The sequence below is a fragment of the Myotis nattereri genome (assembly GCF_964212035.1).
Source record: "Myotis nattereri genome assembly, chromosome: 13".
Lineage (NCBI taxonomy): Eukaryota > Metazoa > Chordata > Mammalia > Chiroptera > Vespertilionidae > Myotis > Myotis nattereri.
This window is the reverse complement of record NC_138088.1, coordinates 16,901,434-16,914,940: the sequence shown is the minus strand read 5'-3', so window position 1 is coordinate 16,914,940 and position 13,507 is coordinate 16,901,434. Positions and strand designations below refer to the sequence as shown.

Below are 13,507 nucleotides of genomic sequence, written 5' to 3'. Positions count from 1 at the left end.
CTGATTTAGAAGGATGTTGGGTATTTTGTGATTATAGGTCATCAGCATGTGCATGTTAAATTAGTTCCCTGATCAAGTTGTGGTGATGTTTTGTACCTTCAGTTTTCATTACAGTAAAGGTTGTGATATTGGAACTTTATTGGCACATTTGCAGTGTTTTCTTTCTTTCTTTCTTTTTTTTTAAGATCTTAGAAGCCCAAAACATGTGTTCAAGGGGTGGGAACATTTGTGTGAATATTGTTGTACAGCAAAATTCAATTCCAACCTCAGTTTCTGATCTTTCGTTTATTTTTTACAGCTATGAAGATTTTTGTAACAACTAAAAACTCCAAAAGCCAAGGAATAGAAGAAGCTTTGAAAAATCGCAACTACACTGTAGAAAAGATGAGTGCTGAAATTAATGAGATCATTCGTGTATTACAACTCACTTCTTGGGATGAAGATGCCTGGGCCAGCAAGGTAAGTTTTATTGGAGGAGAAATGAGCAAAAGCCCAAATTCTCCCCTCCTGGGGGTTTGTCTCACATTTTATCTTGTAACTATGTGTAACATAAGACTACTCAGATATTATGAAAGTAATATCTTCTTCCCTTTTGTTTCATGGGTTCCTTGCTGCTTTTGTAAATTTCCTTTGTTCCTAGGTAGAACAATAAATAGGTATGTGGGGTGAAAGCTGGTTGGAGGCTGAAATAGGTCGCTTTTCCCTCAGGCGAGAGTCCCATGATTGGGTTTGTGGAGGAATTCTGGTGTGGTGTGTGCTCCCTGGGGTGGGAGCCCTGCCTTTCATGTGGGCGGTTGTTGCTAGGTAACTAAGAGACTTAATGCATCTATGACTGGTTTGTATGGAAAACTTTTCCTAAGCCAACCTTTGACCCAGAGAAATCTACAGAGAAAACTTGGCATTTCTAGGTGTGTGCCTTCATCATTCCAGTTTTCCTCAGGAAAGCTTAATTAAAAGATTAGTTTTCACATTTGTCAGTTCGTGTGAGGGGTCCCTTCACTCTTTAGGATTTAGTCTAGAATTTCTTCTTGGACTCCAAAAGGGTTGGTGGGTTCCCTCCAGAGCCGAGCAGCAGTAGTTTTGTGTGGCTGCTGCTCTGGTCTGCCTTTCCCTATCCAGGGACTATTTTGAGGGAACAGAGATACTTGGGTTTACACTTTCCGTGTAGGAACCCAAGAAACACTGTCTCCAGCACCCAGCTTACCCACGTGTGACCCAGATGTGGTCTCCAGGGCCACCGAGCGGGCTGGTAGCCAACTAAGAGGGCATTTTGTAGTATGGCTTCCATTTGGTGCCCAGTGGGGCTCTTTGTCCTCCAGGTCACCTATGAGGTAAGGTCAAAACTGGGGCCTCAAACTAGAAAGTGAATCTAGATATGCAGAAGAAGCTAGTCAGCTTATCCAAGTTATGGATTTGTTAATAGAGGCACGAAGTTCTTGAACAAGGTCTAAGACTGTATTTTAAATCTGTATGGTAAAAGCATTTTAATTTTACTTAATTTTGCATATTTGACAGCTTTCACTTTCCTGTTATGACATCTTTATGCATCTTTTTTGTTTTTCTTGTTTGTTTTATTCTTTTTTCTCACGTTTAGAAGGTAAGCTTTTTGTTGCCCTCTAGTTTTCTTTCTTTCTTTCTTTTTTTCACTTAAAAGAGAAAAAGCATGTCTGAGGTTGTTTGTGCTGTGTGCCATGCCTTATTCTGTGTGCCGGTGTGTAACACTGTGCTCGAATATGCGTCAGATTGTGATTTAATATGGGACTCAAGGCTGTGCTGGGCAGACTGTTTGACTCGAGCTCATCTTGCGTCTTTGGGGAAAGCAAAAGAAAAGGCATTCCTATGGGAGTCAGGCTTTCTGTGTTCCAGTGAGTGCTTTCATTCTTTGAGCGGGCTTCTGAGAACTGTCCTGGCTTAGTCGTTCCCACTGACTTCATTTGAGGGCAGGCTTCCCCATGTAGCCGGGTGACCCCTACGTTACCTGTGGACCCTGATCTTCGGAAACTTCCAGCTGATGTCATCTCTATCATCAGTCTCCTTTGCAGGCTCCGGCATTTTGCTTTTGGAGATGTGCCGTTATGGTGCTAAGCCACAATGAAAATGGGTAGGCCAGAGAGTTTAGATGGGGCATCTGTCCTTCACAATAATCCTTGTCTTCAAAAGGAGAAAAGGAAGGTGTATCTAAAGTTTTTCCTGACTTCAGTCCATGGCTCACTGCATGTTCTGCTGTCTGATCTTTGAGTCAGTCATCATTCTCCATGACCTCGTAGTCCCATAACCTAATCTCTTTCCTTATTCTCTCTGCTTTGCTTCCGGCAGAAGAGAAATAGTAAAAAGGAGGAACAGGAATTGCAGGCTTATCTGTTTTCAGAGGGGAAGAGCCAGCCATCATTTAGTAAATAAGTGTTACTGAGCTTTTTTTTGTGTGTGAGTGTTGAGAGCTACTTCTTTTAAAAAAAAAAAGTGGTCAGTTGATTGTTTCAGGATGAGGATTAGACACTTAGGGAAATGGGATATACAAGGGCAGTGGGCCTGGGGTCCACCGTGGAGTCTTGTAGCTGCCTCAGTTTTATGCTGCTCTGGAAGGAACCAGGCTGTTAGGATGCAAAACCAGCAGAGTGAAAGAAAAGAAATAAAATTAGTTCAGCCAAAAGAAGCCCAAGTACATAATGACATCAGAACGAGCAATAAATGTTTATTTGTAATTTCATTTTGTCTTTGTTATACATTTACCTGGTTCAAAAAGCAAAATGCTATCAAATGTTATATATGACAGATCTCACTCATAACCCCATTCCCATTCACTCTCCCTCCTCTTTCCCCCTAAGAGTAATAATTTTTATTAGTTACAAGAGTACTTAGGAAAAAGAAATTTTACCTTGAAAATGGAAGTTGGTAACTTGGGTTTTGGGTATGTTTCCGTTTTAGCAGCATTATGCATCTTACATTGCTCTGCTGTAGGCAGTGGATTAATCAGACCTATTGTCTGTCTGCGACCCCTGGCTTCCTATTCTGTTTAATGCACACGGTATCTTTTACCTCCTCTTGCCCCTACCAATAAAGAATTAACTTTGTCTTACCATACTTGTTTCATGCTTCCCTATTGGTGCAGCTTTCTCCCGGAAAGTGATGATTCCTCTAGAAAAGTGGGGGAAGAAGTAAGTGGAAAAAGTTCTTGGTAAAAGCACATCTTGCTAAATAAGTTAAGATTTTAATGAGGCAATAGCTGATCATTTTACCTCCATACCTACATTCAAAATGCGTATTTACAAACTTAAAAATACCTCGACTTTAAATACTTAATTTTATTGTTGTTTTTATTTTTTAAAATTATGTTCTTATTGACTTTAGAGAGAGAGAAAGGGAGAGGGAGAGAGAGAGAAACATCAATGAGAGAGATACATTGATCAGCTGCCTCCTACACGTTCCCCATTGGGGATCAATCCTGCAACCTGGGCATGTGCCCTGACTGGGAATTGAACTGGAGACCTCTTGGTGCATGGGACAATGCTCAACCAATTGAGCCACATCGGCAAGGGCAAAATGCTTCATTTTATTTTGAGAGTAAAAATTTCCCCCTTTTTAAATCAACAATTATCTGATAAGTGATCATTAAAAATTAGTTTAGCATTTTTCCAGGGAATACATTATGAAACACAACAGTTTATGAGTTAAACAATTCTAATTCAACCCCTTTAGCAATCTATATATATATATGTTTTTTGTATTTTTATTACTTGTATCTTGGTGCATGCGGAGAATCAAGAGGAAATGAGAAAAAAATTTAAAACCTTTTTATTACTAAGAATTTTTGAGCCCACATAGGTACTCCTGCAACTGTGCCTTGGGTCATTAGATACTGTTACTCAGAATTAGTTCCTGCGGTGAGGCTCCTCCCACTGAGGGCCTAGGCTGGTGGTGCTTGAATGACTCAGATGTCATACACGGATTACTCTGTTCTTCCAAAGAAGGAAACTTGGTTAGAACATGCAATCTTCTAATACTTGCCCTTACTGCAGAGCATTGGGATTTAAGGGTTGATTTTTATTTCGTTTTTGAAAAAATAAGGCTGCATGTGAGCTTTTTATGAGGCTTCTAGTGTTTTGTTGTAGGAGCTAATACAACAAAAGATTTATCTCTTGGAGTTGGAGATCAGTAATTCATCCAGGCATTTATGATATTTTGTCCCCTCTCTGTGAATAGGAGAAAAGACCAAAATGTTAAAGGAATTGAAGTTTCCCTTCTGATCCAAGTGATCTCTAGTTGGTATTCTGACTGTGTGCTCATAGATGGCAAAGAGTTTTAGAGCTGGGGAGGTACCAGTAGTCTTAGAGATGGGGAGCTCAAACCTGTGAGGGTAGCTTGCTTGAAGTCTCAGGGCTGGACAGCCTTCTGCCATTGCTTAATGCAGTTTGTAAGATTTTATTCTACTGCCCAGTCTCTTCTTTCCAGAAACATCTTTGAGTAGGAAGAGTAGGATGGGGAGGTGTTCATGCCAAAAAGGGAAAGTAGGTTGGGCAGTGAAAGAGAGGGGATCCTTAGTCCTGCATTTACAGTTTTCAAGAGCCTGTGATTGCAGGACCGTACTTTCCTACCACAGTTCCTCTTGATGGTCTGTAAAAGGAACTCAGTGGTTCTTAGTACTATTCTGTGTTACTTAGTTCTAACTTGAAATTAAATTTCAGGACTGTTTCAGTTCCTGGGAATGTATGTAAGAAGGAGCTCTTTTAGGTTGCTCTTCCACCCCTTGGTATGTGGGAGGAGTGCCAAGGCACTGTGGTTTTTCATTTAAAACATGAACTCATAAGAGTTTTACAGTAAAAGGGACCGTGGTGGGAGGGGACCAGCTGTTGCTGAAGCTGCGTGACTAGATTGGCCGTTTTTACACCCACTCTTAAAAAAAAAGAACCAAAGAACTCAGAGAAGAGATCATTGGAGACTTTTCTCTTTCCCAAATTTGAGATTTTACAGAGACGATACTCTAATGAAGGTGCCGTTTTTTCTCTTCTGTGTCATACCCAGATTGTATCCTAGATACTTAGATTTACATGACAAGGTCTAACTGAAGGCTTTGGGTACACAGTATGGTTGACCACAAGGGTTATGATTATTTCCATCCTTTATAAATATATCTTTTTAAAAATATATTTTTATTGATTTCAGAGAGGAAGGGAGAAGGAGAGATCGAAACATCAATGATGAGAGAGAATCATTGATTGGCTGCCTCCTTCATGCCCCCCATTGGGGACTGAGCCCATAACCCTTCAGTCTGCAGGCCGACGCTCTATCCACTGAGCCAAACCAGCTAGGGTTATAAATATATCTTAACAGTGACTTACAGTCCCAATTGTTCAGTGAATTTGCTTCTATCACATCCAGTGTTAACATACTTACGTTGCTTATGACAGAATTCTGTCAATCCCACAATAAACACTGCCCTTCAAAAGAAATATGTATGAGATTCTGGGAGATTTGAATATTTGTTCCCACAGACATTTTTCTTTTTAATGGCTATGGCATTAAATGTATTATGTTTAAAATGATGATTTAAAATTCTTTCCTAGAAAGAATTTAAGGTAGCCCTTTTAGTGACTGTTTTAAATCTCTAAAATTGTCTAAAATTTACGCTACTAAAAATTTTGGTAACTAACTGAAATCCCCACTTTAAAAATGCAACTTCATTTTAAATTTGCCATTGATTCTTTTTAGGGGGAAATGAGCATCTCTTAATTTTAATTAAAAAATATTTTTATTGATTTCAGGGAGGAAGGGAGAGGGAGAGAGATAGAAACATCAATGATGAGAGAGAATTATTGATCGGCTGCCTCGCTGCCTCCTGCACACCTTCTACTGGGGATCAAGCCCTAAATTCGGGCATGTGCCCTGACTGAAAATGGAACTGTGACCTCCTGGTTCATAGGTTGATGCTCAACCACTGAGCCACACCTGCCAGGCTTAACTTTAACTTCTTGATGTCATATCTCCCACTGAGGAGAAAATTACTCACTTCCTGAGAATGAGAGTCTTTCCTTGAAGTGTGGTAGCCATGCACACTTTATTAGGGAGGGGAAAAAAGCAATGATATTTTAGGATAATAGAGCAAGTCCAATTTTTTCCATTGTGTTTGAAATCATTTTTGGGCAATGGAGAATAAAAGCAGTCATTCAGGTTAGTGAGAGTTATTAATTTGATTCTAGAGCTTATTTCCTGGGCAGTACTAATCAAAGTCAAAATCGACAAGGCAAAGATTGCTGAGTATAATAGAAGGTTAGTAGATTCTTTGGCCACTCTCTTTGTTAAAAGAAAAAAAGCCTTGAGCTTCATGTAATAGAAAATAATGACATTTGATGTTGATGAACCTGAGATCAAATTGGCTTTCTAGGACAGAAGAGCCCCTGTTTCTCAATTTGTAAAATTAAATTACATTTAAATTTGAGGTTCTGTGAAGTAATGAGGGAAAAATGCCTCCAACAACCTAGAATGCAGGAAATGCTGAAAGTATTTCCTAACTAGTAGCCCTTAAATGCTAGGATAGACACTAAAAAGTTTTTCTGAACATTGTTTTCTCTTGAATTTAGATTTTTGAAATGTAATAAATATTATTTTCACTGAAAATAGGTGGAGAAATGGTTATTAATAGACTTTAAATTATTTTTACATGGATGCAATATCTCTTCTTCAGAGTGTGCACATACTTTCTAGGTGAGAGCTTGTGAATTTTTTAAAAAAATCTGTCTCTAGACAAAGTCCTATAACTTGTGTTAGACACTAAAGGCTATCTAACTCTAAGGAGATGCCTGAAATACTCTGAAAAGATATTGATTTGGGCCACACTAATTTGGAATTAAGCTAACGTGACCTTTGTCTTACTCTTGAAGGCAGGTTTGCTGCACAGGTGAAAGTAGAACGAGATAGAGGCGAAGCAGGCATTTAAACCATTTAAGAAGCAAAGCACTTTAAAAATGCCACCTGTCTACGTGTATTAATCACAAATGGATATTTGTTATGGGGTGGGGCCACAACATTAGTAACAAAGAAACAGAATTTCCGGAGGATGAGGCCCAGAAATCAGGATTTTAAAAAGATTCCCAGGTGATTCTAATGTGCAGCCAAGGTTGAGAACCACTGCTGTAAGCCTTTGAGTGCTCCCAGCCGTATTTGTGCTAGTGCCTGGTCTTGTTTGAATTGGAAGTGGGGGTGGGGAGGTGCTCCTGGTGCCCCCGTGTGGAAAACAGGTGGTACAACACCTTTAAGAACCCAAGTTTTGCAGGACTGTAAATTGAAGTTAGGGATATGGGGTATTGCCTAGAATCTCAGAGGTTAACTCTGTGGCTTGGTGAGTGAACGAAAGGGAGATAGGCTGTGTTTTAAAGTGTAAGAGACTTGAGAGATGGTTAGTCTGTCACTTGTGAGGATGGATACATGGGTATTGGTTATATTGTTCTGTGCATTTTTCTATATTTTAAAAACGTTATTAAAATATATGTATATTTTTCAAGTGACTAGTCTGTCGTCTCACCTTCTCATGCTATGTCCTGGGAGATCTTATGCTAATTTTGTTAGTCATTGTGAATCGTGTTGTAAATGCCCGTCGAGACCCACTTATTTCATCCTGCCTTTCTTCCAGGTCAGGGATGTAAGGGAGTTAAGGATGAGGAGTGGCAGGGAAGGCCGGAAAAATGCTTCTCTCTTGCATTACATTTAGCGGTTTATTTGTGGAATTAAAACTAAATTGCTTGATTAACAATTTTCATTTATTTTCCAACCAATAATTCCAATTATTTTAGATTAATTTAATATAGTAAAACATTACCCAGTATGTGTGTATTTCAAAACAAGATGTAAAGGACTGTGATTTGTGGCACCACATGCTAATGAGGCTTCCCCTGAGCTGAGCGGGAGGGCCTGGCAGAGCTGCAGTAGGTGAATGTTGACTAGTGGGAAGGCTGATACTGAGGCATGTGACAACAGGGCTTTTTCCTGCTGAGACATTAAGCATTTTTTGGCTTGAGCAATCTTACCAGTTTTCACAGTTTAGCACTAGGGAGGGAGGTCAGCAAACAATAGAATTAACTGAAGAGTTGCATGCAAGATGCTGCATTTTGACAGAAATAAGCGTTATGGTGTGATGAGAATATTTTTAAGGCTTTGTAGGATTACCTTACCTCTAGTGTCTGTTAATGCTGTCACTTCTCTGTCTTACGTTGTGCCATGGTATCTCAGTTTTTGCGAATGAAATAATTGTGGTATTTCTCTTTGAAAGGACACTGAAGCCATGAAGAGAGCATTGGCCTCCATAGATTCCAAACTGAACCAGGCCAAAGGTTGGCTCCGCGATCCCAGTGCCTCCGCAGGTAACCCTCTGGTTGTACTTTTCAAGTAGATACAAGAAAAAGCTAAAAACCAAGCAGACAAAAGACAGTAATCTTCCGAGACTCTCATAATCCCGAGATAACTACTGCAACATTTAGGGGCATATACCATTCAATTAGTTTTGACTAATTGAAGCGTTACTAGGTCTTAGAAGGATGGAGGACATAAACTAATCAACTCTTATCATGGGGAATAAACCGAGCTGAACTGGGCATTCTTCGAAAAATTCTTGATTCACCACTTCGCTGAATCAGAAAGGTAATTATTTTGAATAAAAGCTCTTCTCTTCTTATTCCCTTAGGGCATATTTCCGTTTATGTCAACAAAGTACTTAATTAAGCAGATTAAATAATGATGCCAATAAGAATTGGAAACCAAAGTTAGCTTATATAAAGATAAGCCCCAAATAGTTTATTGAGCTAGGCTTTATGGATTTTCTCATCTAATATTTATTCAGTTTTAGATAAACATTTGAGTGAATGTGAAAAGCCTAATGGAGGTTGGAGGTGCTGAGTACAACTAAATGGTTAGAGCCTATTTTCATCATCCATATTCTTACCACAGGCTGCTTTTTATCTCCAGATGGCTATGGTTCCAAGGATCTTTTTCAGCAGGATCTGTGGTTGTAGGGCACTGCTTGGCGATTAGCTATCAGATGTATTGTCTTCTGTTCATCTTGTCGTTTGAAAGCATCTGTTCTTTCATGAATGAAATGACTTGTAAAGCATCCTCTCTAAATAATTAATGTGTTAACAATGTAGATATTGAATCTCTCTTTATTTTAGGGGATGCTGGTGAGCAGGCCATCAGGCAGATCTTAGATGAAGCTGGAAAAGTTGGTGAACTCTGTGCAGGCAAAGAACGTAGAGAGATCCTGGGAACCTGCAAGATGCTAGGGCAGATGACTGACCAAGTGGCTGACCTCCGAGCCAGGTACAGTTCCTCCGCTCTTACCAGAGCAGTAGTCGGTCATAGATAGTATCTCACTCCTGACGGATGATTCAGAAGCAAGTCTATTAATTTTACTGTGTTGTCTTTGGCTAATAAACAAAATGGTCATTATACTCTATTAATTCTTTGGAGAGTGACGTGAACTTTTCCTTCTTTAGCTTGGTCATTTCTAGGCTCTTTTAAGTTTCTGTTTCATCATTATTCATTTGTTTTCTTAATTCTTTTACCCAGCTCAAGTCTTGGCTTTTAGAACTTTTTCTCCTATACATTAAATATATATACTTTGCTATTAAGAAAACTCAGTATAATATGTATGGGTTTTTTTGGGGGAGCTCATACATATAGTTAATGAAATTCTAAAAGATCCTAATTGTTATGGAATTTTATAGTATGGACATTGGGGAAAAAATTAAGTAACATGAGAAACTAGTATAGATGAAGTTTAATTTTGCTTCAAGAATGTCATGAAATATCTTTAAAAAAAATATCTGTTAATGATTTCAGAGAGGAAGGGAGAGGGAGAGAGAGATAGAAGCATGCATGTCCCTCACTGGAGATTGAGCCCCAAACCCAGGCATATGCCCTGACCACGAATCAAACTGATAGGTCAGGTTGTCATGAAATATCTTGAGATAATTGGAATATGCAGGATTGCCATACAAACAGGCCTCAGAAACACTCTTTGACATATTGCACATCATTACACCCGGTCTCAAATATATTTACATAATAGATTTAAGAATACAGTTCTTAAAGGAGTAGTTCTTAACCTTTTTATGGACCAACATTATTTTTATAATCCACTGAAAGCCATTAATCTCTACCTAAAAAGTGCATGTAAGCAATATTACATATACTTTCCAGAGGTTCACTGATCCAGTGTGGCCTGGAAGCTCCAGGGGCTTCAGGTTAAGAGTCTCTACCTTGCAGGGGGTGGGGGAAGAAACAGCATGAATAAATGGTATTATTGAACTCAGTGAGCCTTTTTCTCCTGCTGCGAAGCAGTCTCCCCTGTCACGAGCATGACAAGAACTTCATAGAAAGGACAAAAAGAAGTTCTGTCCCCATTCGGAGAAATGCCAGCGCATTTGAAGAGATTCTGGCTCTTCTGATTTCTCACTGTTGGCTCTTTTGTCTGCAGCCTTTCACAGTGTGGTAGACAGTTTTCACTTGGAATTCTCAAGTACACAGTCGTATGTGCTCAGAGAAAGATGAATTTGAGCAAGAGAATGAGATAGTTGCTCATGGGATCAACCATTAATCTGTTATGGGCCCAATTCACAGTGGAGCCTACAATATCCTTTCATGATGAAAGACTAGAAAGCTATCTCCCTGTCATTCTTTCTTAAATGTGCCTCACTATTTAACATTTTAATGGCTAAAGCTCAGTAAGTTTCCTCATTCTCTGATTCTGTCACCTAGGGCTTCTAGTTGGTAAGTATATATTTTCCCCCCATGGGGACTCAATAAACTTTTATTTATTTATTTTTGTTAATCCTCACCCGAGCATATTTTTCCATTGATTTTTAAAGAGAGTGGAAGGGAGAGGAAGAGACAGAGAGAGAGAAACATTGATCTGAAAGAGACACATCATTTGGTTGCCTCCCACAGGAGCCCTGATTAGGGCTGGGGATCAAGCCTGTAACCGATGTACATATCCTTGACGGGAATCGAACTCGCCCTTCAGTCTGTGGGCTGACGCTCTATCCACTGAGCCAAACCGGCTAGGCTAACCTTTTAATTTTTAATGAAAAAAAACGATATAGCCCATAAATATTTTTACTTTTTCAAAGTTGGACTCATACCAAAAAGGTTCCTCATCGTAAATTACTGGATTTAAAGAAAAGAAGCAAATTAAATTGTGACCAGTATATTCCTAAAAGTCTTGCACTCCTCTGCCATGTAAAGGGAAGCATCACTTATAAATACAAGTAAAAGGTATAAATGCCTTTTATATACCTTGCAATAAATACTGAGTTTATACTTAAAGTATAGGTATAGATGGAAAATAAGATAAATTTATAAAGTGGATAGAAAAATGAGTGGCAGATTCATACTATTATTAAAGGAAGCAAATATGTTTTGGATTTTATCCTAAAATCAGAAACTCAGGTTAGGACAACAAATCATCCCATTCTACCAAATGACAAATTTGTGACCCTAACACTGAGCTTACCAGTCTGGGTAGATTACAAAATCTGAGCTGGTAAAAAGAGGGAAAGTTTTACTGTGTTATGAGTTGGAAAGTGTCTGCCAAGGGAAAAGAATTTTTCCCTTTTACCAAATAATTTTTTTTTGGTAGTAGTACCATATCACTTCTTAGGAAAATAGCAAAATTAGTTCTTTAGAAATTTGATGGGAAACAGTGGTTTCTCATCACCATGTGCTTTTTTCCCTCAGTACTAACTATTTTTGATATTTATATATTGCATAGGAGTGGAAGGCAGATATTCAAGATTATCATTAGGTTCATTATAATAATAACTAGTGGCCTGGTGCACGAAATTCGTGTGTGTGTGGAGGTGTGGCATGTCCCTCAGCCCGGCCTGCACCCTCTCCAATCTGGGACCACTCGGGGGATGTCCGACTGCCGGTTTAGGACATCCCTCTCTCAATCCAGGACCTCTGGCTCCTAACCGCTCACCTGCCTGCCTGCCTGATTGCCTCTAACAACTGCCCTCTCCTTCTGGCCTGATCGCTCCTAACTGCCTCTTCCTCGGCCCCACCACCATGGCTTTGTCCAGAAGGACGTCCAGAAGGTCTCCCGGTCTAATTAGCATATTACCCTTTTATTAGTATAGATAGAGGCCTGGTGCACGGAGGGGCCAGCTGGTTTACCCTGAAGGGGGTCCTGGATCAGGGTGGGGGTCCCCTTGGGGGGGCGGGCCTGGCCTGGGCGAGAGGCCTGGGGCAGTTTGCAGGCCGGCCATGCCCCCATTGGAGTGGGGGGTCCCCCCTGGGGGGCATGGCCAGCCTGGGCGAGGGGCTGAGGGCCGTTTTCAGGCTGGTCACACACCCTTCAGGGTGGGGGTCCCCACCGGGGGGCATGGCCGGCCTGGGCAAGGGGCCGAGGGCCATTTGGGGGCAGTTTGCAGGCTGGCCAAGCCCCGGCTTTGTCTGGAAGGATGTCCGGAAGGTCTTCAGAAGGTCTCCTGGTCTAATTAGCATATTACTCTTTTATTAGTATAGATGACAATTCAATAATTTAATAGTTATATATGTGTATTGCTCTATTACCAGAATGTTTTCAAATATGTCTTTTTGCTTGAAGCTACTTTGTTTGATAAGCAAGGGCACCCCTCATTTTATAAGTTAGAAAACTGAAGCCTGGAAGGTTACACATCACAAACACGGTTCCTCAGGTACCAGGAAGCAGAATGTGAACACAGTTCTGTTTGGCCCCAGGATGCTCTCAGTAACACTACGCATGCTGCCTCCGGAAACAGTTTCAATGTGTGCTTGCCCATAAATAAGACAATCTAATGCGCTGTTTATTTCTAAAGCACTCATTACTATGGTAACAAAACCCTCCATAGCAATAAGATCGCAGGCACATTTTCCCCCTGAAGTTTAGAGTTGATTATGTAATCCCCACCAAGAGGCGAATCATTACTATCAAAATCTGCAGGCCTGGTCTTTAAAATGGTTATGCAGCTCCACAAAGCTAATGTGTATTTTTAAAAACAAAGGAGAAAGTAGATGGTTTGGGTGGTTTGTTTATCTCTGTATTTTCTTGGGCTGTCTCAGACTTACTGAAGAAAAGGACAAAGACAAGCGTGTTAGCAGAAATGACATGTCCTGTGTTTTTACTGACATTTTGCTGTTAAGTATCGGAGAGGGTGCCATGACAGCATCTGTCTGTTTTGAGTAGAGGACAAGGAGCCTCGCCTGTGGCCATGCAGAAAGCCCAGCAGGTGTCTCAGGGTCTGGACGTGCTCACAGCCAAAGTGGAAAATGCCGCCCGCAAACTGGAGGCCATGACAAACTCAAAGCAGAGCATTGCCAAGAAGATTGATGCTGCTCAGGTAGTAGTGATGATTTTTAAGAGGGGTGGGAATAAAAGAGAAAGAAATGTACCGTAAATATCCTCTATCTACCGCTCCCTTCTCCCCTCCCTCCCTCTCTCTCAGTTACTGTGGGTGGATAATGGATGTTTGTAAGTGATGATTAATTTCCAGCAGTTACC

The 13,507-nt window shown here is 40.3% G+C and overlaps 1 protein-coding gene across 1 annotated transcript in view; it reads left to right on the top strand.

The window, feature by feature from the left end:
* VCL (vinculin) overlaps nucleotides 1-13,507 on the top strand; it is a gene marked incomplete at its 5' end in the record, with an annotated part of 94,923 nt that overhangs the window by 54,375 nt on the left and 27,041 nt on the right. The window contains 4 exons of the mRNA XM_081105192.1: nucleotides 299-459; nucleotides 8,261-8,351; nucleotides 9,156-9,303; nucleotides 13,193-13,346. Of these exons, the coding sequence (XP_080961318.1) occupies nucleotides 299-459; nucleotides 8,261-8,351; nucleotides 9,156-9,303; nucleotides 13,193-13,346 (554 nt within the window). The remainder of the gene's footprint in view (nucleotides 1-298; nucleotides 460-8,260; nucleotides 8,352-9,155; nucleotides 9,304-13,192; nucleotides 13,347-13,507) is intronic.